At 42.1% G+C, this 27,180-nt stretch overlaps 1 protein-coding gene across 5 annotated transcripts in view; it reads left to right on the forward strand.

The window, feature by feature from the left end:
• Positions 1-6,083, forward strand: part of CCSER2 (coiled-coil serine rich protein 2) — a 61,903-nt gene extending 55,820 nt beyond the window's left edge. For 3 of the 5 annotated variants that reach the window (XM_030241007.2, XM_030241006.2, XM_030241008.2), the window contains one exon: positions 820-6,083. In XM_030241007.2, the coding sequence (XP_030096867.2) occupies positions 820-1,641 (822 nt within the window). In that variant the 3' untranslated portion in view covers positions 1,642-6,083. The remainder of the gene's footprint in view (positions 1-819) is intronic. The other 2 variants (XM_030241009.2, XM_030241010.2) reach the window with 1 other exon arrangement.
• The last annotated feature ends 21,097 nt before the right edge of the window (positions 6,084-27,180 follow it).

Consider the following 27,180-nt stretch of genomic DNA (forward strand, 5'->3'; position numbering starts at 1 on the left):
CAGGTCTAGGATGTATTGTGAAGCTAGTACACCATTAATCTTTTAAGTCTCTTTACAGGGCAGAGCAAAGAGAATAGAAATTACCCAGGAGAGGTACTGGCAATTCTCTTGTCTGATACGTGTCTGATGAGATTGTATCTTCTGATAAAATGTAAACTCTTCTACAGTTCTCTTTATCCCATGGCTATCGGTGTGGTAGAGTGTGGTCTCTGCTTTACATGAACTCTGCTTCTTTATCAGCCCATTTAAAATCAGTTCAAGATAAAACAGTTACCTAAGCTTAGTCACTAGCCTGATTAGCACATACTTCCACCAGACTTTCTGGCCACAGTAAGGCAAGGAAAGAGCCTGTAAGTCCCTGTGGTCCATCCAACTTCTTTTCCTGCCTGTGCACTAAAAGGGTTGGGGCAGTTGAGGTCAGTATGCAGTGAGCAGAAATTGAAGCTGGACACAGCTGTTGTGTTGGGTTAAGCACTTGGTTAGAACTGATCTGCACAGACATTGATTCTCGCTCTGTCCTGCAGATTTGGGTGAAACCATCAACCATGCCTTCTTCATCTTTCCTTTTTAAGCTGGCCGGTTTTCTTTTTGTCTTTATGTTGTTGTTTATTTCAGTGCTGGTATATTTTTTTCCACTTCAGTTACGAGTTCCATTTGTGTACGTTCCATGACTCATCCTGTTTTACCGAAGTCAAAGTTTTGATTTAAAAACCCAGATATACAGCCCTTATCAAGCATCCAGTCAGCTCACGTTGGATTCTGAGTGTGTCTGGTGTCTTCTATGCCTAATATATACTTGTATTATTTTCTCTTTAACAGCCTCAAATACTACAGCCTTCCAGCAGCCTTCCCAATTCCACAGACCTCGCCCAGGGAAAACTAATAAAAACTCCACATATCGAGGCCCACAGTGAATATCCTAAACTAGATCTGCATGACAATAGAAATCATCAGAATCGAAATGCTGCAAATGTCTCTCTCCCAAATAGCCTGAATAACGAAAACTCTTCAACAAGTGTACAGTTAAACACAAAAGATGAAAATACATCATATTTGGACAATTTGAAAAACAAAACCACTGAAGACCCTGGAGAGGTGGCTAGTAATAAGAAAGGTACATTACCACCTTGTTCCCACTATCAGACCTCTACACGAGCTGATGCTCCAGAGGTGCAGACTGGATTACCTGTGAAAGGTCAACCCTCATTCACAAACCAGGCTTCCCAGCCAAAGACTTCGAGAATCGTGAAACCCCCAACTGCTTTAGTGCCTCCTACCATGGCCGTTCCTGTACGATCTGCAGATCACTCCGCTGCTTCCAAGGAACGTGAGCTTCTACCACTGAGGAGTTCGACTCAGCCACAGCCAACATCTGGGCAGGATAACCTAAAGGGTAAACAGAGTCAGAAAGTGTCTAAACTTCGCCCACCAACTACATCCTTCGTCAAATCCAAGCAAGTGAGCAGTCAGAAATCCACACCAGTACCTCCAGAGCCTCAGAACACCTCCCTAAAGTCCAACATCCCAAGGCCACCAGTCCAGAGAAAGGAGAGCGTGCCGACGTACTCTGCTGGTGCGCATTCCGGGGACAGCATGCCCTCCGTTCGGCATTCCCGCCTCCCGAAACCAAAGACACACTGAGGCCGTCCCACACCTCACCCGCTGCCACACCATGTCTCACTTCCCCTGTTGTGACTGCCTTGGAGCCTGCTGTACCTGCAGCCTGCAAATCCTGACTCACTGTTCCAAATTGCATCTTCTTTAGGGTTTGCATTCTCCATCCTGCCGTGTTCTGAGGCTGATGTTACAAGCTGTGCAGTTTCTCTTGAGAGTGCTTTATTTTATCGTTGGTCTGTAATAAAGATGGTATTGCAATCTTTGTAATTAAGCAAATACTTAAGTCTGTGATGACCACAAATGCCAGAATGCTGCACTATTTATTTCAGGATGGCAGAAATTATTTCTTACCTCTGAGTTATTAGACAATGAAATTGCTGTTCTGTTGAACTTCTTGGTTCTGAGTACTCGTTAGGTCAGAGTGGTAGAAAATTAGACTGACTAGCAGATGTTTTATTGGCCATAATTCTGACTCTGTATTCCAGAGGCCTATGCAAAAATCCTTGTATTTATCATTCTCTCAAGACTGACATATTTAATGTTATTTAATCTCATGGGTTGGGTGGGTTGTGTTGTTTTGTTTTGCTGTAATCTGAAGTAGCTCTGTTCTTTATTTATCTCGTTTTCACTGTTCACAGACGTTAGGCAGATTTCACAGGGTGAAATGAATCTTTTTGCTTAAACATCCTCATTTGTTAAATGATTGTGGTATGTTTTTATTGTGTTGAATAGACACATTACTGGGTAGATTCTTGAAATGCAGTGCTAAGGATGTTTGTCCAAACTTTCCAATGCAGGCTCTTAGGAATTGGTAAGTACGGAGCCTCTGGGAAAAAGGGGTTCAGAACACCTATGTTGAGGTTGCACAACATGCATTTTAATTAATGTTTTAAACTTTTATTGTTCTGCTTGTATTTATTGATTTCTGCTTAATATTGAAAGGCTCTGAAGTACCTGACTTGAAATTTTGCACAAACTTTGCCATATGTGTAAGAATTTGAAAATATTTTACAGAATAAAACTTATATTAAAAATGCAACTATTTTTTAAAAAAGAAAAAAATTAACCCCACTTATTTGCTTTGAGCAATCCTAGTATGTCCTAATCCAGAGCTGGTACTCTTAAGAGTTTTTCAAAGATGTGGTACTTTGGGTTTTTTGTATTTTTTCTTTCTTTCTTTTCTTTTTTTTTTTTTTTTTTTTTTTTTTTTTTTTTTTTTTTTTTTTTTGTAATTTCTGAAGAAGTCCATTACTGGTAAGGAGCTTCTTGGGGAAATTAGTCATTAAAAAAAAATCTACATTTTTGTACTCTCTAGAAGTATTTTTTCTGAAAGTAGTCTTGGTGCACTCTGGGACCATGACACGAATGATGCAAGCTGCATGTGCCCATATACAGTGAAGCTTTCCAGAAATTTGATGTTATGTCCCATCTCCAATTCTTCCCATCTTTCCCATGACTCTCTTGGATGCTACTGGTTTTGTTTGTTTTTTTTTTCCTGTTCTCGAGTTGGTTTTAAAATCAGCAGCAGAAGGCTGCTGCAACAATTTGACCCAAAATCTGTTCCTGAAGAGCACATAATGTCAAGAAATGCAACACAGTGTTAGTTTGTTCTAGGCTCTGGCTGTAGGACATTGACATATTACAGTATTTTCTTTGAGAGAATTAAAGTGAGTAGGTGTAGACATTTCATAAATGAATTCAATATTCAGCTTCTATAACATAAGCCTTTTAACTGAGGGTATCCTGGTGGATACCTCAGTTGGATGAAGGAAAAAAGTCATCTCACCTGAGTTTTCAATACATCATTGATATTCAAGAATTATTTTGCATTTCTTACACTGTAATTTTATTTAACTAAAGATGAAGTTTAAAAATGAAAAGCTTGGGGAGGAAAATGGGTAGGGGGAGATTCTTTTTCTGAACTGCTTAGATCAGTGAAATAAGAGACCTGCAGGACCTTCTGTGAACTGAGGTGATGACAATGTAAGCAAGACATAGCAAGACAAATAATTGTTATAGTTGGTGTAGGATCAGAAACCACAACTTGAGATTGCAGTAACAATTATGCTCTGCTAATAATTTATTTCCACGAAAAGCATTGAATTAGTGGTATTTAGTGTACGTATTTACTTTCAATAAGAAAATCAAACTCACTTTTTATATTCCCCAAAACTAGCTCCTGGCAGCTAACTGTATTTCTCAGGAGTGTAAAGACTGCTGAGGGAATGATCAGATTCCTGGTTCATTTTCTGGTCCATATAGATTTCTATGGAAGGTGTGTTTTTTACGTTTACTTTCCTTGAAGAGAAGCTGATTTTATTGTTAGTTGTATATGAGTTTGTGTTAAAATACAGTTTTCACCTAATGTTATTGACAGAAATTCATCATCCTCTGCTTCATTTTCTGGAGGTATCGCCAGCCTGATTTAGTGATGTTTCAATTTTTATGTTTACATTTACAAGTATAGATATCTGTACCTATATTCATATCTGCACCTTTACTGAAAAATTACAGAGGTGATCAAAGTAAATTAAGCAAAGAATAGTGAGATGATCAAGGTTTTCATTTAAAAGACAGTTCCTAATTTTTTCTTTTCGGAAGAAAATCTTATATTTTTATGAGCATGTATATATGTATTAAAGGAACATAAGTAGATTATAGTCCTTTTTTTATAGCATTTCCCCGTTTTGTTCTGACAGGTTAGTGAGACACTGAGCTGGAGCCAGCAGGATTTGATCATGGATGAGACAGATTCTAGCCTGGCTTGTGTTTGTGTTCAGCTGCTAACCTGGCATCCCTCTAGGACAACTGCATGTTTGGGCTCTTCAGACTTTACCAGGGAAGGCTCTGTTGCACGTATAGTAAGTCCAGAGTATGGCAAAGCCTGTCACAAGATGGGCAGCTGGGAGAGAAGTGGTGAAGTGAGGCTTGAAGCTTCACCTCAGTGAAAGATGGGGTTTGGGCAGTGATGGATGAGAGGGCACTGAGAGTGCTTGTCAAAAGGCATTAAGTGAGTATTTTCAGCTATCATATCTACCTTATGGAAGGTGCAGATAAATCATCAGTACTGGTGCAGATTATCCTAAATGTGTACATTTAAGTATTTGATATCTTCAGGGTTCTTTTTTTTTAGGTTTATAAAACTGATATATTGCCATTTTTTTTTGTTTTGATTTCTCATTCTTTTGTGCAATATTCACAAAAGTATTAAACTACTGTTCAGTATGTGTGTACAGAGGCAATTACGCATTTTAACAAGTGAATAAACACAAAAGAAAAGAACAGAATTGCACTTTAAATGAGCTTTATTGCTTGGAGTTGTGCCTAAAATAATCTAGATGCCTCCTGCTGTGTGTGGCTTTTGTTTGAAACAAATTTCCCTGGTAGTGTTGCTGTTTCCAAGGTATTTTCACATCACTTTCACAGGATCGATATGCACTCTAGCATGTTTAAAAGCATTCATATAGTGTACTGAGTTTTTGTTGTGCAATGACTCTAATTTAACCGTGGAATTCTAACACTGTTGATACAGCCAGATCATTACTACCCTCCCCTTCCCCGAAGCTAGCACTTCCTACTGCCAATCAAAGCCAGTGGCAAAATTTCCCTAGGACTAGCATAGCTCTTAAAGAATAATGGTCCCAGAATGTGGTTGTGAGAAAAGAAGTGCAATATTATCTCTCCAACTTTCTCAAAAAAATTACCAAGGCCCTGAAAAATCCAAAATGACACAATTTTGGTACCGTTTGGAAAAAAAACCAAGGGGTTCCTCAACTTTCCATTTTCCGGCAGTGAGAGTAGGCACAGCAACTAGACTGCATTATAGGTCAGTACAGTTCATCTCAGCCTTGATCTACATGCTGATTTGTTGTACCGATGCCTGAAAACTGAATACCATTTGCGTGATTTCCTTTGTTTGCATGTCACAGCCATATGCACATTCTAAAGTGTCATACTGGGGTAGGTTGCATGTTGGGGGGGGAAGTATTTCTGGTTGTGCACAGCACATAATCCTCTTAATATGGACATTTTCTTGCCATACAAATGGAAATCAGTTCTTGAATTGGGTTTCCGTAGCTGTTTCTTATCTCCTTACAGAGGCTTTTTCTGAGCAGAGTGGATTAAATGTGACCCTGGTGGTAGGGCTCAGTGTAGTCATCTTACAACTGTGCTTTTAAGGAAATTCAGTCACTGTTGTGGTAAAGCTGCTCACTGCCTACTAATTGTAAAAGCACCACCATAAAACCAACATAATTCCTGTGTAGCAAAATCTTCAGTTCAATACTAGCTAAAACAAGAGGTACCCTTACTATCTGCTTTGTTGTTTTTGGTTTTTTAACCCAGGCCAGAGTAAATACTGTATATTGGAATTTGCTTGTAAAGTTGATTAAAAAACCTGTATGTAAAAATTCTTTCCTCAATGTTGCTCTAGTGAATAAAAATAAAAGTCATAATTCTAATAAGTATCTCTTTCTCTTGGCTATTAATGTATATTTTTTTTCAAGTCATTGTGCAAAATGCAGACAGGACTGTAGGCAGAAAATCTGGGGGGACAGGGAGATTAAGCTTACACTTACAATGGGTTTTTTTTCTTAGAATTGTCTTTCTCCAACAGAAATGGCAGGCTTTTAGTGCGAGACTATTATTGAAAGGAGAAAGAAAAGGAGGGGAAAAAAGTCTTAGAAGAGTTAAACATTTTAATGTGTTGATTGCAGATGAACATGGACTGACATGGTTAATTCTTAAAGGTATGTTATGGCACCTATAGTGCAGTTAAGACACTATTAAATACTCTTCCTAAGTATTTAACGAGTTAAAATCTTTATCATAGGATACTTTGAGAGAGTTATTTCCCCACAGAAGTCCAAATGAATACAGTGTGGGCAAATATGCAAGTCCTAGTATTTTGCCCATGGTTTGAATGGTTTGCTGTTCTTGAGATGAAAAGAAATCTGCTCCATTAATTAACCTGACCTATTTCAGTGGATGGAAGTTCAAGTTTGAAATTATGATCAAAAAGGGAAGAAAATCCTGTAGTTTGAAGTAAGAACATTTAAAATATACTGCAGGCGGGCACTTGTAATCTTTCACCTAATGTTAGCTTCAAGATGGCCTTTGAAAATTTGTATGGGTTTTGGGGGCAGAAAGAGCTGCACAGGGTTTCCAAGTTCAAACCAAGAAGGCAGGAAGGTACTGTGAATGAATCCTCCTCCTGTAGTCCTCCTGGGTAAGTGTGCTCTTTGTTTCTTGTAGCCCAGACTGTGTTCCTGTGATGTCTAATCCTTATCAATGTGATCATTAGGTTGTCAAGCAGCTGATGCAATGACTATGGAAATAGTGCCCCTGAAAGCTGTGATTGACAGCTTCCCTGTCTTCCTCCTCCAGAGACAAAGGCTTCCTCAATCTGCTGCTGTCCAAAGTGAGAACAGTGGTTTCCTGACTCTGGAGCAGAGCAGCTTTATTGCTGTTGGGCACAATGTTACACGTGGGGAGAAGGTGAGAGAGGGTGAGACATTTCAGACCTTTCCCTTCCTTTGCAACCCAGACTGAACACTCCTAGTACCTTCCCTTTGACAGAAATATCTGGAGGTTTTATGAGCACCATTGAATACAGCTGAACCACAAGACAAGTTAATATCAAACTATTTGCAACATCAACCAGATTTGTGCAGTTGCTGCTTGCCCTTATGGATTTTAGTTGCTGTTTCAACAATAATTTACTTGTAGTAAAAGGCACTGAACATAAACGGTCCAGTTCTAAAAATTAGTTGTTCAGATATTTAGTGCTAATCAGTTAATCTGAAAGTTAAAAGGGTGGGTTTCTGTTAGGATTTCTGATCGTTTTCTCTGAAGCCCCAGGCAGTATAGAGCCCTAGGGTCTCATACAATATGTGAGGTGCACTGCAGGCTTGCTCCAGTCCTCACTGAGAGCACAGTGTGAGTTCTTCATAAGATGCTGAAGGCAGAAGTAATTGACCAGCAACTCTGTTTTAAGAAGGATTTTGAATTTGATTATTCCAAAGCAGAGCACAATCTGAAAACTTTCTGAGCTGTTTAAAATTGTTCCCTCCATCACAGGCTCTGAGAATCTCTTCAGTTGCTTGAAGTGTTTCATGACACAGGTTGGCTTTAAAGGCTGTTACAGTGCAAGCCCCTGAAACAGTCCAAGATGAGAGGTGTTTAAAACCACAGTTTTTCCAACAGTTACTTCACTTTGGTTTGGGTTTTTTCCTGAAAATTACATAGAAAAGCAGCAATTTGGGAGACGCATTTAGATGTCAGAGGAGCTTCACGTTCTGACAACATTGGGTTCTCAGCACCTCTCCAGTCAAAACAATTATTTAGATTTGATTTTGAAGAGACCTGATAATATCATTATCTTGGGTGCTGTAGTTAGAGGCACCCTTGAAAAGCAGCCTGTGCATTCCCTCATTTGCTCATGATATCAAAGCACTCATTGTGTACACAGTGGTCATCTAGGGGTGGTAAATGTACTCATTTAGCTATTTCAGAAGCATATGTATATAAAACCTATGAGCCTTTAAAGACTTGGATCATTTGGTGTGATAGGTTTCAATGCTTAGTAATACAAAAATCCAGCTATTCCCACAATTCCATTTTAATTGCTACTCAGTTTGACAAACTGTACTAATTATCCCACGCTACCTTTAATCTCTCTGCCTTAGTGTCCTCATAAATAAAATCAGAATTGTACTGGTGTTAGCAAAGTCATTGCTTGCAAGATTCTATGCTGACAGCATGAAAAAAATTCCCTGAGGAAACGAATCCACCCTTTATTTTCTTGAACACTTTATTAATCTTCCTGCATTTGCCTGCTCAGGAGTCTTTAATTTTTATTTTTTTTTTAAAGTAATTCCTTGCGTACAAATTTTGTGGACCTTGTTGAGACTCTTTTATTGGATCCAGTGAATTTCCATCTTTTAGGAGTTCCATGACAGTTATTTGCCGGAATTCATGAAGTGTAAATGAGAGGAAATGATCTCTGTGTGAGTTACGTGCAGCACAGCAAAGTTCTCTGAAGCTCTGTAAGGAAGTCCTCATGGAAATCTGTATCCCAAACAGCACTGGCAGTCTCAGGGAGTGGTAGGAACTTGTGGCCCCATCTTCCAGGAGGATCCCTAAGGTGTTCCTCATGTTTATGCAAACAGCTGTGAGTTTCTGGGATCCTTCCTTTTTCATTCCACTCACCCTTGGCCAAATGATTCCATGTCACTGAGACTGCTGTTGGCAGCTCTGAGCACAGCCCTGGTTTATAGTTCTCTGCTGTGCAGTTTCTGTGGGTTGTTGCTGTGTTTTCCTGTCCCCCAGTGGTGAGGCAGCAGCCCCCAGTCACAGGGGACAGCCCCTTGTGAGAGCTGCTGGATCAGACAGGAGGAGGGAAGCAGTTACTGCAAGACACAGCAGAAGGGTGTCAGGCTGTGCTGATCTGCCAGCATCTGAGCTTATGTTTCTACAAAGTCTGATGTTCAAACCATATGCTTATAAGCTGTTGCAGATCTGGTATTCCCATGCAGGAAGCCTAATGATGCACAAGCTCTCTGCCAATCGTGCTCCTGTGCTTTTCATCCCAGCACTCAATTCCCGACTTCAAAGGAATTAGTTAAGATCTGTGCATGAGCATTATATTAACAGCTGTTAAAAGCTCTGTGTGTGGCATTTCTGGCACATACAGGGCACTGAAAAAATACTCTATGTTTGGAGTTTGTATTTGGGCATGAAAAATATGTATTTCCTTTAAAATATGCTTCTAATGACACTTTTTTGAGCTGCTTTGAGGTTGTTCATTTTCTCAAGGGATTATCTTGGTGAGTTATAATTCTGCCAAGTAATATTGTCTGATTTCATAGAAATTTATTTGTTTTATAGGGAGAAAAGGGTCATGGAAGTTATTTCGCAGAGCTGTATTACACTTCTTATGTTACTGACACAGAAGAACACTGCAGCATTTTTTCTGTATGGTTTCTTGTGTCCCATCCTGCAATGTGCTAGTGCAGGAATAAACTAGCAAATTTGAGGAGGGGTGTTAGAAACACACTTATGAATGTTATAGAAGGGCTTTTCATCTGTTACTGTAGGTAGGAGCATGGGTCTCTGTGTGTGATAAGTGCCCTAAGCTCAGTACCAACTGCCCAGGCCTTAACAAACATGTTTTAGGTGGCGTCTGAAGGGTTAACCCCAAAATCTGGTAGTATACGGGGGTTTTTTTGGTAAAGCACTTGGAGCTCGACTAACAGAAGACAATAATTGTGATTATTACTTTAATTGTAAATTCATAGCAGGCAGGTGGATAACAGTGAACAAGATGAAATGCTTTGTGTGGAAAAACCCCGTGGAGAAATCCTCTCGTGCATTCCCTTTCCCTTTAGGGCGGCCCAAAGCCAGCCGGTGTTTGCAGCAGTCGGTTCCTGCCAGGCTGCTGGGACAGCAGAGGGCAGTGCAATGCAAGCAGCCGGCCCTGCCAGCTCCTGTCCCCGTGTGTCACACGCCTTCCCAGCCACAGCTGGGGCTCTGGCCGTGTGACGATCCTCAGCCTCTCCTCCGTGCTCTGATGGGCCAGCCCCAAAGTAAGCGCTACTGATTTACTGTTTGGTGCTCAGTGCAGAGAAGCAGTCCACTGTCAGGAGGTGGAGGGGTAAAGCAGACATTGGAAACCTCCCTGAAGAATCTGTGTAATTTGAATGAGAATAAATTGGTTGTTTTCCCTGCTTGGTCTCTGTGACAGGCTTGTCTTGTTCCAGCCTGCTGTATTTATCATTCAGCTCACTGACTGCTCAGGTGGGAAGTCCACAAGAGAGATGGGAGATAAAGACTAAATGTTCAAATGTGTTGGCAACTCCAAGCCCCTGTAGAAATCTTTGACTGCTCTTTCAGTGCACAAACCCTGCAGAGCAAATCCTGCTGGGAAGAAATGATCATTTCACTACAACAACACAATTTGTTGTGCTGATGGTCACTGTTAGAAAATTACTCAAGGAGAACCTCTGTGTATTTACTTTCCTGTTTAATTGTGTATAAACTTTCCTGTACATAAAACAGATAAAATAAGTAGAAATCAGTCTCACTATTAGATCCTGTTTTCATTGTGTTTTAAATGAGCCTGATTTCTTGAGCATACTTCTGTTGCATCTTTAAAAAGAAATAATTACTTGCTCATATTGTTCCTTGAATTTTGTGTCCAGTAGGTAAAACCTCCTCCTCAGACCTTGGAAGTGATCACTTGTGCTTGGGGTCAAAACTTTATTCAAATTTTATCCATATAAAAGATGAAGCCTGTTGCGATCAGATTTAATTTAAAGAAAAGATTTCTTTAAGTAGAGCAAGTATGAACTAAGGTTAGAAGAACTTACCAATTACACATTACTGACCTGAAATGAGATAGGTATAAGCAAGCAATTTTCAGGGAATTTAATTAGTGATGTATTAGACCTGGATCATGTCACTGAGAGTAATTTTCTTTGATCTGTCACTCTGTGAAACCTTGGACTCAACCTTTTTTATTTTTCTAGCTGTTCTGTTCCAGTAAGCAATGAAAAAAGTCTTAACAACCCCTGAAATGCAACTGTTTAAAAATGTCTCTCTGACCCTTCGGGTAAACTGGGTCCACATGAGCCTGTCCCCATGTTCACAAAGAAATTTTTAATTTCCCATCTTTATTTAGAAAAATTTTCCTCGTCACTATTTTCAGATGAAATCTTTATTTTAACCTACAGCAAGCCACTTAAATGATGATTCATGTTAATTTTAGCAGGAAGCAACCAGGGCTTTATTTATGTTAGCTCTGTAGAAATACAACAAGGTACTCAGCAAACATGCTGCTGCTGGATCTGTGTCACCTTTCAGGGCAGTTGTGCTTTGTAGCATTCTCTAAAATAATTCATTTTTTGCAGACTAAATCCACCAGAGGGAGTTTTTGGCTTTTGGTGGGATTTTTTTAAGAAGTGATGGCTTTTTCTCCTACATTTCACAGAAACTATAGTATGAGTTATTGTTGGTATATCCCACCAGTCTGAAGAGCAGGAAGGTGCTGCTGCCTTATGGCAGTGTAGGCTTGGCAGTGGCTGTTGAGGGGCAGGAGGATGCATTAGTGGAGGTGTGGGAGAAAGCTGTAACATCAAATCCTGTAAAATCTCCTGGAAGAAGGACAGGGCAGTAGGATCCAGTGCAGACTTACTTGAGACTGCAGTAACTTTTAGACCAGTAGCAGTGCAACTATGTTAGTAACTATCCCTGTCCCAGCTCAATGACAATGCATAGTAGCTGAGCCCAAACACACCATTTTCTTTTTATTTCTCTGGGGTATTTTCATACGTGTCCACACTGTCTCCTGTCATGCAACTGCACAGTGTTCTAGCTGCTTACATGTGTGGATTCCTTTTATTTGTAAGTGTAATCAGCCCAGTAACTTCAGTAATTCTGAATCTTTTCCCTTCCTCTGTGTTTTAAATCAATCTGCAGCTAATTTACTCAGGCCAGCTTTTGATCTCCATGTCACCTTGACTGCTTTTCCTGTCAGTTGTAGATTGCATTTGGTCTTTGTACCTTGTGATTGGATTATTGGTAGCTACTTCATTGTTCCTCTCTTCCCCAGTGAGCCATGGGCATTACTGAGTTTCTCTTTTCATTGCCTAACTACAGAGGACACAAACCTTTCAACAGCAAAGAGCAGACTGACAGGGAATTAACCTCTTACTTGTGGAACCAAGGAAGTGTCCAGAGTCTGCTCCTCAGAGATGTTTCCTTGCTGTCCAAAACCCTACTGTCAGCCTCTGTGCTATCAAAGGTGTGGGAATAATTAATTCTCAGCTTTGAGGTTTGGGTGGCTTTGTGGAAAAACAAACCAGACACTGTGTGGATTTATTTTAATTACACTATTTATAAGCCTTTTTGAAGCTGCAGCTTCAATAAGGATTCCACCTTTATTTTCTTCCTCTAATTTGCTCCATTAAGGCATGCCTGACCTCTCAGCACACCTTTGGCACCTGCCTGTGCTCTGACTGGCTGCAGCTGAGCCTGCTGCCATGGCAAGGCACCTGAGTGAGATCTGATGGAAATGCACAGCCCTTACTCCCAGAGCAGCTGGCCCAGCTGCTGGCAGCTCTGTACAGAGCTGTGCCTTGTCTTTTTCTTTTGTTTTGGAAGTTAATGGCCATGGCTCAAACAAGACTATTTCCCAGAATGGACCATTTATTCTGACATGGTCTCCGGGGTTCCTTGGGTTCTTTTGTTGTTTCATTTGGATTTTTAGCTGCACAATGCTAAGGTGCCTTCCTGGCATGCTGGAAGGAATGGAAATCTCTGGCCACTTGCCCAGTGTTGGATGTCCTGCAGACTTTGTCACCTGCCTGTTCAGCAGTTGTAAAGTGTGGGTTGGATGTGCACTGGTGCCTTGGCTCTCTGGTGACCACAGTGACCACTTGTCATGACTGACCTGATGAGTCTCGATGCTCAATGTGGCCAGCAGTACCAATGCCAGGGATTAAAGAATCCCTCACTTCCTCAGCCCAGGAGCTCTCTTAATTTTGTGCTTTTCTGCCACATTTTGTGGTCTGGGTGTTGATGCTTTGCAGAGGCTGTGGCTTTGCTGAAGGCAGCCCTGAGATTTCTGTGAACCCTGTGTTAGACCAGGAGGGAAGTGGCACATTGCAGCCATGTCATGGCAGCATTGTTCTGATCCACATCTCTGGAGACTTCTGAAAGGGGAATTGCCATTGGTAGGCATCATGCTGGTGGGTGACAGGCTCCAACTCATTCCTCTTTGGCCATTTCACATGTGTGACACAGGACACCCCCAGGGCAGAGCCAGGATTCTCAAGTGCATGGGAGAACTCCCTGCACTGCACTGCAGACAAGGCTGTGAATAACCAGCTGCTGGGGAAATTTCTGGAAGAAGTGCTGTAGCCCTGTGGTCTTGAGGTGCATGGTGCTCTATGCAGAGGTTTTTAGCTAAAAAGTTGCAGCTGGAGCACCTGGTGTTGGACCAGATTCATGGAAAGAAAGGATTAGCAATGTGTGATACTGTATGTGGGTGTGATTCATGAGGGGTTTGAAAGGTACAGAGGGTTTCTTGGCACTTTGAAATGGCTGTTACTTTTTCCCTCTTAATAGGGGAATTGAAGAAAAGAGTGGCTCAGTTTGAAAAAAGGAAAGGCTTTACCTTTTTTTGTCTTGGTGCCTCAGGTGCTCCATGGGAGCCGGTTCAGTCTCTGTTACTTTGCACAGCATCAGTCATTCAGGTGACATTTCCATTTGTCCCACTGCCAGCTGAACAGCACCTTATGGGCTCTCAAGGAGCTCGCTGATGTGAGTGTCCTGACTACAAGATGTTCCTTTTCCCTCTTTGGGTACCAGCACTTTGAGCCAAGCCGCTGCTGGATGTCAGACACGGTGGTAGACCTGGAGTTTAGCTGGTGTACTCCTGAGGATGAAGCTGGGGACAAAATTCTGACCTGACATCACCACTTGTGCTCTAGTGGATTTAATTCTGCAGGCAAGTGATCTGCTCTATGCATATAGCTGATGCTGGGTATCCTAAACCAAAGTGGAGTGATTCCTGCCTAATGTGAGCAGTGGGTTTGCTGTCTGTATTTGTGTAAATGCTTTTGCATCATGTTAATGAGTCATGAATAGCCACAGTTTTTCCTCTTTTTCCAGAAGGTTCTGCCACAGACAAACAACTGCATTTTATTTCTCAGGTACAATGAGCTAGCTCACTGCTCTCTGGTATCTTATTATTGAGTTGTGACTGTGAAAATTAGGGATGCAGCCACTTTTGGGCAGGTTCACGAGCTGTGGTGCTTTGCTAAAGCCCCAAAAGATGTTATTTTTGGCAGTGCTAGAGATGTTATGAAAGAACATCAAAGATCATTAATGCATCTTTTGTAAACACTGTCTCTTACTAATCTCTGTGCTTCTGCTTCTGGCTGCATAAAAGCTGCCCACTGAGATTCCTGCTTCAGCTGCTGCCCCTTTGGGGTCTGGTAAGTGTGAGGCTTCTGAGCTGGAACTCATTACTATTAATTAAGGAGCAGCTCTGTTCTTGGCAACCTGAGGCACAGTTTCATGAATCAAATGCAAACTGTTCTGAGCTGATCAATAAGAGTCTGTTGCTTTCTAAAAGTGGAACCACTGGTTTATAATATAGTGATACTGTGTTACTTTATTTGTAAGTTAATTGCTATATGATCAGCCATAAAAGGTGGTCCAGCAAGATCTACTTTCTCTTGACAATCATTGCCCTATAATAGTCCTTCACTTTCCATTTGACTGATTTGGAGGCAGATGTGTAGTTTTTAATTGGTTTTTAATTCTCCTCAGCTCTGGGAGGTGGTGACTGAACAATCTCCAATTTATTTATTGATTTGAGTTCACAGCTCTAAATTATTCTTTTATCAGCCTTTATTGCTGGTTCTTCTCCTAGCTCAGGCAGGAAGCTAACACTTTTTTTCCTTTTTTAAAGAATGAATTATTAGAAAACAGTTAAGTAAAGCAGCAGCTGAAAGTTTTGAGCTGGTGCTCAGCTGAGTTCCTGTCTGTCTTTTCCAGAAGTCATACTTAGGAATGAGCACAGCTTGTATGAAGGAGCCAAGGGTGAGTCACTTCTGGAGCCAAGAAGTGAAGGATCAGATCATAAATTCAGGCTAACTAAGTGTGTGCTGAAGTTCTTTACCAGAAGGTCTCAATATCCTTCCTAATAGTCTGTGGTGGCTTCTGTACACACTGTTTATCATGGTGCAGTTTGGGACCCATAAAGCTGCTTCCTGAAGCTCACTTGGAGCCCTTGCACAGCAGAGTTTTCTCAACACAAGCTCAGCTGGGCTGGAGGCACTGTTCAGAGGGGCTGAGCAGTGCTGGGTCCCTGTTTCAATCCATCCTGCCTTTTGTTTGGGGGTTGTTACTGCAGACTGGTCTTGCAGAGTGCAAAGTGTGCACGTGCATGTGTAAAGGTGAAAATAACACTGTTTGCATTGTTTTTGGTTTCTGCAGTGTTTGAATGTGGACTGAGATGGTCCCTCTCCCCCACTATTTAATACTTACAGGTTGTTTTGAGTCAGGGCAGGTGGGCCCACCAGGGCTATTCATTCTTCTTCAGGGCTCTGGGCATGATCCTCTACAGTGAAATGGCTGGGGATGTGTGGGTGCCTTTCTGCCCCCCTCCCAAGTAGAACTGCTTCCAGGGTACTCAGCTCCCAGCAGGGTCTCTGGTCTTGCCCAAGTCCACTTCAGACAGCAGCCATGGGTGTGTTTCAGGAGGGGAAAAGCACAGTCCTGGAACATTTGAACTTCCTACCCCCCCCTTTTGGGGATTAAAGAGAAGAGACAAAATGGACATTGCCCATCTGGAGAGCTGCAAGGATTGTCCTTGCCATCAGCAATGTTCCAGCTGTGGGGTGACCAGCTGTGCCACCCCTTTGCTTGAACAGGAAGAGGAACAGGCAGAAAAGAGATCTCTCTGCTTCCAGCAGCAGCTGCATTCCTGGGTTGAGTGCCAGAGGATGATGCTGCCATGCTGGAGACCTGCCCTGTCATTGAGCAGCATTTTGTGAGAGCTCCTGCTGCAGTGCCCAAGCTGGGTCACTCTTGGTGGGAGCTTGGTAATTAAATCTTGTTGTTTCCACCCCTTGCGTGCATGTAGTAATTAAAAGAGCTTGTAATTAATGGGGACTGGGGAGGGAAATCAACTGGAACCTGTCAATTTGAGCTCTGTTCTGATGGTGAAGATTTACTCAGCCAAGTAGCTGGTTTTCCTTTACAGCTTTCATGGGTCACAGCTGTACCTGGTCCTGTGAATAGCCAGTGGGGCTTGGCATACCAGGGGGAAAACCTGAACTCATCAAGGATTTCAACTATCCCAGCCATTTCATATTACCTGTAAGTATCTGAGACTGCCACTCTAGTGATATAAGAACATAGAGTTTGTGGGAGGGAATCCTTGATTTAAACACATGTATATTTCCTTTAGCAATGAGAAAAGCTACTAAAATAGTAATTCAAATAAAATCCATTTTCAAAGGGATAAATATATGTGACCCTAAGCCAAGTGTCTTTAGAAATCACTGTAAAAAACCACCCAAAAGCTGTAAAATAACCATGAAAATTATGCCTAATTTTTCACATTTGGGTGGTTTTCTTCCTTTTTTGCAACAGACACAAACAAATTCAATATATTTGTAGGAGCCATAGCTTGTAGGATCAAATGGCTCCTGTGTTGGGAATCATTCCTGGCCTTCTCAGTAGTCCTTGAACAACTGAGAGAGCAACCAACTCCCTTTCAGCAGGAGTGCCCTTTGTGGGGTCTCTGCTGTGATCTTTTCAGGAACGTGCTGCTGCAACAACAACCTGAATTTGTACTTCAATGTAAATGCTACAGTGTTGTTCCCAGCATCCAGAACTCTGCATCATTCAGAAGAATTGATCTACAAATAGGTTTAGTAAATAATTGAACTGTATTGGCCAGAGACAAATCAGTGCAGTGGCAGGAGGAATGTAGATACTGTATGGGAGTGGATAGACTTGTCTGTAACTGAGATAATTACCCCACTGAGATGACATGCCACCTCTCTAGGATATAAGAAGTGTGACATTGGAAGGCATCCTCCTTGCTCTAAGTGGCCCTGACCCAGCTCCCAGGATGGCCTTTGCCATGCCATGCATTGCAGCCCTTCCAGCTGCTGCTTTCCTGCCAGAGATGCCTGGAGGGTCCAGCCTGTCCTGGAACCTGCTTAGGCAGTTGTACAGGCTCAGTGTCAAATTGCAGGGTGCAGTGGGCAAAAAGCCCAAGCCAAACTGCAAAAAGCCCAAATCAAACTGCTTTGGAAGAGCAGAATAAACTGCTGCTTTGGAAGGCTCAGGAACTTTTCCCACATCTGGGAAGCCCTGCAGAAGAGTAGTGCCCTGTGTATTGAGGCATGAAGGGGGACCTGCCAGACTCTTCCTCAATGTCTTTTTAGAGATGCTGGTTTTACAACAGCCAAACTTAGCTCATATATTCCCCCTGTCCTCTTTCCTACAGTAACTGCTCCCTCGTTCCTCAGCCTGCCTTCCCCCCTGCAGCTGCTGAATTGCAGAGAGACACCTGAACATTTAGCAGGTAGCTTTCAAAGCCTTTTTAGGGGTTTTAACTGCTCACTTCCTGCTGTTCCTAATGGAGCCAAGCAGTTAAATCCTGAACTTGAAAACCTGAAAAGGTCAAAGGCAGTTAAATTCCAGGTGTGTGGTGTTCTGAGGTTGTCCCCGTGCCTGTAGGAGCAGTGGTGACAGTGTTTAGTACACAAGCTGCCTCTGCTGAGCCCTTCCTTAAGCCTGTGTGACACTGATCTATTAGCAGGGCCATCAGTCATCCTGCTGCTCAAAGGACCGACCTCACCCTGATTGCTGCGGGCAGAGAATGCTCAACACAAGTTTATCTGGGTAGGGTGCTCCCAGCCAGGACCACCCTCTGAAAACAACTGAATATGGACTTGCTTTCAGTTAGTTTTCTAATTGAAAAGTGTCTTAAACAAATATGAGGTGAACTGGAGAGATCTCAGCTGCTGGATGAATGGTAGAGAGGCTGTTTTGAGGTATAAGCTGGAAAACAACTTTACTAGGGGAAGAATATTAACAGGCTAAATCTGTACCTCATTAGCATGGAGTGACTTGATTGCAGAAGCACTTGAATAAATCCCTTAGGAATTTATGTGAAAGGGTCAAGTAAGGGGTCAAGTAAGACAGATGACTTTGGTGAAGAATTTATGTCTTCAAGTTTTTTAATTTGCTAAGTGTTTTTTTTAAATAATCGCCTTTAAATTCTACTCTTCCTATGGAATTTCTCTCCAAGGTTTTTACAAGTAGTAATTTTATCTCAATTTCAGACAGCTACTGCTTTTAACTGGCTGAAATGTGTATTGCCTTGTGATGTATTCCTTGTTTTGCAGTCCTAATTAGACTATTAAAAGAGTTAATAGATGCCCATTTCAGAGGCTGCTTTCGGCATCTCAATTGCAGTATAACTAATGCAAGCCTGTGTGAGGTGTACTTATCAATGGAAGGTAATAAAAGCAGCCTGAAAAGTGCTAGTATGTGTTTAAAGGATTCTCCCTCTGATTGATATTATGAATCTTTTCAGTTTGTGTAGGAGTCATCAGTGGCCAGTTCTGTATTGGCAGGTCACATCTTGTGATTGACACCGTGGGACCCTCCTATCCCCAAAACCTGCTCCATTTCCTTTTGGATTTTGAATACTTGGGTACTTCCAGTGAAGTCTTTGTTGATTTTGTTATTATTCTCAGTTCTGGAATAAAAATAAGTGCTAGAATCTTATTCCATCTTATTTGGTGTTATTTTTATGTGCATGCAGTTTGTTCTGTTCATGGACTTTGCAGAATTCAGTGGATGATGATATATCCCCTCACAGATGGGGATATTTAAAGGAGGAGGATGCTGAAGCACTTTAGTTACTACCAGTATTTCAGACATTTTCAGATATTTTATCACTGGATTTCATTGCATATTTCTTGCCATTTTGAAATCATAAACATAAAGAATTATAAGACAGGAGATAGCAGCTTTCTTTAGCCTTTCAATCATGCACATTTCTTAAAAGAAAAATTGTATTGCTGCTGGTTTTAGCTTTTACAAGTTTGATGGTGGGCACAAATAAGATTTGATACTGTGTCAAAGTAATATGACTGAACAAGGTTGAAGGGTCAAAAGGAGAAATGTTAATTTCCAGTATTCAATTAATCACCCCTTAACAGCAAGCTAATGATAGACTCTTTCATTCACAAGAAGCAATTGTTATTCAGCTTGAGAGACTCAGAGCTGAGCATCCAACCAAACAAGAGGATAGGACTTTTCAACTCTGCCCCTCTGTGCAACAACTGAGTATACCTTATTCTATGTGAGCTGCTACATATGCTTCCCTCTGCTTTTACTCCTGGATGTGGTTCAATGTACCAATAAACAGTAAATTGGCTGCTCTCTGCTCTGGGAAGTGGCTGTTTCTGTGCTTTTAGCTGCTGCCACTGTTGGCATGGCTGAACTGTGTCTCAGGGCTGACAACACTGTCAGACCCAAGTCTGATATGGCTTCAGATGCATGGGTCTACTTTCCCTTTTCCTTTCACCAGACCTCAGCCAGTGTTCCCTATTTCCCTCAGTTTTGTTTCTGCAAACTAAATTGACCAAATTATGCTCAGGGACCCAAGCTTGTGAATTAGCTTTAGACTGTGAAAAGCTGCCAACTGAATAGAAGCCTTAACAGCATTTTGGGCCATTCCCCTGAATTTAAATCTTAACTGTGGATTAGCTGCCTTAAAGGATTAGGACTGTGATACACCAAACTTGCCACCTTTAGATTCCTACCTTAAGTGGTTATGAACTGAGCCTGGGTCACTAATGAATGTGTTTTGCTGCATGACGCCTGGGTCCACATGCTGATCTATCACCTGTGCCAGTCCTGTCATGGACAGGTGTTTGCAGTTTAAACCTGTCTTTCTGATCAGTGCAATTGCTGCCTAATGCACAACATCTCTCAGTCTGTAGCATTTATGCTGCTGTGATGAACAACATCCTTAATCCCAAGTTAATTAATCAATGTTGATGAGCACTCATTGTCCACAGACACCCACACTCCTTCAGAGAGTGAAGAGAACTGTCACTTAGCATCCCAGCAGCCACAGGAGGCACGAGGGAGTTCTGCTTGTCTACAGTTTTTTGCTGGAAGCTTCTCAAAGTATTCTTTCTCCTTGCCTTGAGCTGACTCTCCAGCATTTCTTTGTTGTGCCTTCCTTGAAGCACTTTCAGCTGGCATGGGCACGTGGGTGTCTACCACACATCCAGCAATGGCCTCTGTGCTTGTGAGGAGCTTTGTGAGGCTCTGAAGCTGCTCTGTGCCTGGGGTTGCTTTCTGACTCCTGCTGTAGGCTGAGATCCTGGTGAGGAGCTCTGCAGGGCAGTTCCCAGTTTGCAGGGGAGCTCTGTGCAGGAGCTTAAAGCTGCTTTCTTTCATAGCTTTGGGAATGGGACTCTGTGGGAGGCACTGCCAAAAGAGATGAGAAATCTGTGCCCAGGGCTGTGGCTGGAGGACTGGAGGGAGTGCCCTGGGAGAGCCCTGCCCTTGAGGAGTGAAGGCTCAGGTACAATGTGCAGAAGGGAGTCACCCTCAGCATGTCTGAAACTATCTCCTACAGCCTAATATGTTATAGAGGAGAGCACTTGGGGGGAGATGGAAGTGCAGTATAAAATCCAGAGCTCTCTGTTTCTGGGTAGTAAGAAACAGCTTTTACAAGCCTTGTCTCATGCTTTGCATGAAGGTTTAGAGCACAAATTAACCTGGGCTAGGACTGACAGTGCTGACAGTGTTTTAGACACTTACATCTCCTTGTTTTGTGAACACTTCCTGGAGTAAGGGGGCATTTTTTTTCTCCACAGAAACAACACTTTGTCCAACAAAAGGGTTCTGGATGTATGTTTATAAAAGGTGAATCTCCCTGGGTTTTATGCTGAAATATTTTTGGGTTTGTGCTTTTCTGTTCTAATATCCTGAGCTGGGTTTGAAGTATGAAAGTTCATGAGCCAGTTGCATTGACTTGCAAAGAAAGAACTCTTCCCTATACCAATATACAGGTGTAAAGAAAAAAAAAAAAAAAAGACCTGCTAAATGTCTTTTCTCCTTACTGAGCTGTGTTAGTCTCTGAGTCATTCTACAGGTTTGCCCCATTTTCTGTACCCCTGGATCTTTGCAAATCAGCTTAGAGGAGACTTCAGAGAGGCAAGGTTAAGAACTGCCTGGTAAGTGAAAGTGTGTAGTCAAAGGCTGCCTCAGTCTGTTCCCTTTTTCTTCTCTTTTGGGGAAAGAGAATGGAGCTGAGCTCCAGCAGCAATGGAAATGAACAATTTTAAATGAGGGACCATTATGAACATCAGTGCTTAAAGGAAGATGGACAGTGAGACTTGACTACCTCTTATAGACCACAATTTTGTTGGTTATTCAAAATGTATTGATTGCCAAGAAGTAGTCTCTGAGCCAAGTGGCTTTCTTTTTCCTTCTTATTTTCAGTTCCCATATTTATTGTTGCACGAAGATTGTGAGAACAGCTAATAATCTTGTTGCTGCAGAGTGAAGCTAGAGGGGGTCATTATTACTCTGTTTTTCTGCTTGTTAAAGTGGCAGGGAGGCTGTTTGCAACAGGGCATATCCATATCTGTCTATTTTCTCACTTAATGTTTAGTGCAGTTATTAATTTTTAAGTTGCAATGTCAGGTAGGTCATATATATATATATATGCATAACATGTGTATATATATATATATGTATATACACATAACATGTAGAGCTTTAGCTCTACTGGTTAGACCTGAAGATCTGAGGTTGTTCTGAGCTGTCAAAAGGACCTGGCCTTGCCTATATGTGCAGTGGAAAAGAGATGCATTAGAGACAAGATGATGGTGGCAGGATGGCAGTCTCACTGTAAAGATGGAAGTGGCACTGAGGGTTTTTTTCAGTCTGTCTTGCTGTGGGCTCAGTTTTAAAAAGACCATTTTGCAATGCTCCTCAGTAGCAGGTGAGAGTCTCACTTGTGGGGCTGGAAGGAGGTGTGCTGCCTCTGTGTCAGAAAGCAGCAGGACTTGAGGCAATACTGCCAAATTGAAGAGAAAGATTTGTGGAAACAAAACAAGTAGGGAGGGGGGAAAAGTGAAAATCAATAATTATGAACCAGAGCCTAAATCAAAGTGGGAAAGAAAGGGTAAATTGTGGACAAGTTCAGATCTGGAATTTCTTTTTTAGACATGTTGGTATGGGTGGGACAGTGGATCATAAGGCAGAAACCATAACTTTAATATGGTTTCTATGCTGCTGATTCTGAATTCAAATCCCAGAGCACCTAATCATTGTCACCTATAGAGGACTATTGACTTCTAGGCTGTTAACAAAATGATATAATATCTCAGACAAGAAATAAACCTCCTTTGGAACTTGCCAGGTTGGGTTGAACAGCTGAGGCTGGCTCTCCTGAAGGCTCCCTGGAGCTGTGAGGGAGCTGGCACTGGATTCAGTGTCCTCAGCTTCTAAATCAGCCATGGAGCAGGGGATCTGGAGCACTGGCCCTGGCACTGTGTGCCTGGCAGGGGCTGCATGGCTCTGCCCACCTCTGGTGGCACCGAGGGCTGGCAGCAGGAGCAAAGCAGCCAAAACCAGCATTGCTGCTGGCTGTCTGCAAACTAACACAGACTGCTGAAACAGTCTTTTCCTACACACTGCTCTTCCAAGGTTTTCAACATGTTCATTTACTTGTTTTGGCCTGCAAAGCATAAAAACCAGGATCATCTTCCAGAAAGAAATGCTTCTGTCCTGTTTTCAGCTGGAATAGAGTGAATTTCTTCTCAGCAGCTGATACAATGCTGTGTTTTGGACAATTGCTGTTTTAGACTTTATCTACCTGTGATGTTTTACTTGCTGTGGGAGTTGGAACGAGAACCAAACATAAAACGTTTCTTGACACATTTTAACCACAGCTTCAGTTTATCATCAGGCAGAGGTAAATAAATAGTATGGGGCAGCAGGGGTGAGTGTGTAGTGTGGTGATTTTCATCCATTTTTCAGTTTCTCAGCATTCAGACACACTCAGCATTTCAGAAAGCTGCTCAGTATTGTTATTGGTTTTCTCTCCATTTTTTAAATAATATCACCTTATCTTCAAGCATCCTTTGTCCCATCATTGTATTGATAGTTTCAAACCATGGGAATACCCCTCTGCTAATATCAATGGCAGGTTTCAGTTCTGTGGAGCTGCTCTGCATGCTGGAAGAAATGAGGGTGGAAAAAGGGCAAAATAGACTTTCCCAGGTACATTTTGCAGTGATTTGCTCAAATTTCTTCTGTGGCACTTGCAGTCAGGACTCAGTAGCAAAGAAAAGGAGCAGAAAGATGTGTGCACACATGTGGGTTATAAGGGTGGGCCAAAATCTGAGGACACCTAGAGTTAAACATTATATTCTAGTTTGATATATTCTATTTTCTATTCTATTAGAGTTTGGTCAGGGTTTGCTTTTGGATGCACCTGTTTTGCTGCCTGTTTTTTCCCTTTGCCTCAGGGAGCAATGGAAGACAGAATCATTGCTACTTGAAAGAATGAATGTTTTGTCTTAATTTTGTCATTTAGCATAATAAAATGCAGCTAGAGACAGTAGATGTGTTACAGCTTTCTGGGAATGAATAAATAATTAGCAGAAATGTGTGGGCTGTGCTTTTACAAAGCTTATTTATATTTCAGACCAGGATAGGAGCAAGTTCACAATTGTTCTTGCACCACAGCTGTCTTGTCTCCTTGTCAACAAAATTCCCAAGTCTTTTCTTGGCCCTTCCTCTATTGTGTGCCTGCAACAGTTCCTCTGCTGGGGAAAAGAGAAGCCTTGGACTTGTGTTTGCATTAAAGATTCTGTTTTACATTTGCATCAGCTTGTCTGTACAGAATTATTTACTCCCTCTGCTCTAAAATGCCAACATTTCCCTTTCCCTTCCCTTTCCTTGGACTTGTTTCTTTTGAAGAGCATTTTGCAATGTTGCATAGAAGAATGCCACCCAAAATTAAACAGTGTGGAGTTGCCTCAGTGTATTGCTCATCTTGCAGCTCAGACCAGGTTATCTTCTGGCCAGGAACAAGCCAATGACATGAGAACCTAGAGCTGACTGCACGGTGTTATTTTTTTATTATAGACAGAATAATAGGCTCAACCTTCTGCCAAATGCCCTTTCTTTGCCACACCCCTCTTACCTTCTTCTGTTTGTATAAGATTAGTGAAGTATAGAGAATGTTTAATTAAGTTTAATTGCATGACAGCTTAAAAGTGGGAAGGTAATTACTCATTTAATTATTGTGCTGCTTCGTGCTTAAGGTGTGTGTATAATTGCTCTTTTTATAAGGACAGTCAACTTTGCAAGCTTGCATGAAATTATAACAGCCCCACACCTTTTTAAAATGAAAGCAAGCAAGGGGAGAGGTGCATTCTGTTACCCCAGGCATTCTCCCTTCTCCTGTCAGGTGTGAACAGTGCTGCCCTCCCTCCATGACACTTTTGCACTGGGAAGAACTGTAACATTAATCACATAACACATTCTCTTTTGCCTCTTTTTCATTAGCAGTTGTAGAATATGCTGAGAACTTTGGGTTGCAGACATGCCAGTGTAAATTATTATTTCCTGCACTGTCTTCCTTAATTATTTCTACAGTAGCAACCCAATATATCATGGAATTTGACTGTGTTTTACAGTCAAAGGTTAAGTGACTCCTAGTTATGAGTGCTAATAGGGAGAGACTTTTCCAATGTGCATAAAGATTCTCAGAGGTGTCTAAACAACTGCCCTTCTTTGCAGCAGCTCAATTCTCTTCTGGCCTGACTAGTACTGGCAGAGAGGCTGAGACACTGAGGTTTGGGCAATCCAATAATGCCTGGAGCATCTACCCACGTTGTCCAAAGAAATAATTCCCTGTAGAAGGCACCAGAGTGGAGAGAAGTGGAGCAGTGAAGGAGAAAGCCAGCTATTCAAACACAATCACTTTTGTAATTGCAAGGGGACTCAGTCTGAGGTAGCTGCAGGCTCTAAAAGATTATTTTTTGTTTAAATAGCAAACAGTTAGATTACATGAAATCCCAGTGCAAAAAGTCCCTCTGTAGCCATTAGGCAAGCTACAGAACTCCCCAAACTCTCTCAAGGTTACTGTCAAATTAATTTCTGTGTTGATGAGTTCTTTTCCCTTTCCCAAGTGAGAGACTGTGTGTGGCAGGGGGTCTTTAGGGTGAGTCAGTGCTTCTCTGTGGTGGCTGATGTGACACAGCTGTCACAAAGCCAGCACTGTGTGAAGGCTCCTGCCAGAGAACCAAAGGGCTGGAGCTGCAGACACCCAAAGGGCTGTGAATGTCTGGACTGAGGCCCTCTCCCCCCTGCAGCTGCCCTGGTCACTGCCCCTGTGCCTCCAGGCACTTTTCCTGCTCTTGAGGCTGGGCTGATCTATGGCAGCTCAGGCTTGTCCCCTGGGTGCAGCCAGAGCCCCCGTGGGACCTCTCCTGTGCAAAGGAGATTATTCCTGGTCACTGGCAGCAGCTTTCAGCCTTTCCAGGCTCTCAGTCTGTATCCCTCACACATCTGCCATCCTTTGATACCCAGAGCTTCACCACTGTTCCAGCGTTCCTCCTGCAGCTTTTGTTTCTGAGTCAGTCCCTGAAGGAGGTGATTTGGCCTTTCAGTAGCTGTTTGGGAGCTGCTGGCATTCAGACCATATACCTCCCACTGTGAATCCTATGGAAACTTTTGTCAGCAAGATAAAGTTTAGTGATGAGGCAGTAAGTACATTTATGGCATAAGCACTAGGGTAAGAACATTTTACTGAAAATAAAATGACATCCTTTCTTGCCTCATCTTTTTATTGCTGTCAGAGGGGGAAAATACATGATGTTTCCTTGCAAGAGAACAAGAGAGCACCAAACTTGATGTGTGGGGATATTTCAGCTTTTTTCAGATATTTGGAAGACCTGTAGGTACATATTGCCCAGTGATAAGTAGTTGCTACTAGTCTGTCTGCTGGGGGAGAGGAGAAGCAGGATTTGGAGGGTGGTAACCTGAGAAAGCAAGTTTCTTTGCATGGTCTGGAAAAGAGAGTGGGATTAAAAGTGGCATTAAACCTGGGATAGGGGAAGAGGAGGAATTCAGAATCAGTAGAACTCCTGATGTGTTCATAGAGACAAGGGAATTATTGCTTTGCACAGGGCTGTGCCAGCCTCTGGTGAGGCCCAGAGCTGCTGGGAGAAGCATTCTTGGTAACACAGCTCCATTTAAGCACTGACTGCTGGCACCACAGGCTTCAGCCAGCTCTCTGCTGCCTGCAAGCCAACATCTCCCAGCTCCTGATGGATCTGGAGAGAGCTGTTCTGGGAAATGTCCTCTCTAAGGCAGTAGGCTTCTGAGCCAGCAGAGCCAGAGCAGAAATGGAATGCCTGGCACAGCATAATGTTTACAACCTAATAATGCCATTAAATCCATGTTAAAGTTTGTTTTTTTGTTTTTTTTTTTCTAGGAGAAACTGTGAGGAGGAATAGAGACACTCTGCAGTGTAAAAATGATTTTTTAAGTTTTATTTTTAATTACCTGGAATAAAAGCATAGCCATAGGGTGTGCAGAGGTGTGGGTACAAGAGAAGTTGTGCTTAGTGAATGGTGAGGTGATGAGGTAACTTTGGGCCAAAATGAGGGGCATGTGAATGTCATTAATGTCAAATTAACCTCACATGAAGACTGTTTGGGTAATTAGCTGCTTCATTTGATGAGCATCAGGTGATCTTGATTTTCTCCCACCTGCCACCTGAACCTCATCTGCTGATTTGGAACACCAGAGAATCAAGTGCTAATTTCATCAGCTGTGTGGCCTGGGCATTTATAATCTGGAAAGTGCTGTCGGCCATTCAAGGGCTGTGGTTCTCCAGATTTGGATGTTTTTGTACTTAAGAGCTCTCTTCTGTGTTTAAAAAGATCATTTCCCTAAGGTGCAGCCATTTATCTAAAAAGTGCC

The sequence above is a fragment of the Serinus canaria genome, chromosome 6, assembly GCF_022539315.1.
Source record: "Serinus canaria isolate serCan28SL12 chromosome 6, serCan2020, whole genome shotgun sequence".
NCBI lineage: Eukaryota > Metazoa > Chordata > Aves > Passeriformes > Fringillidae > Serinus > Serinus canaria.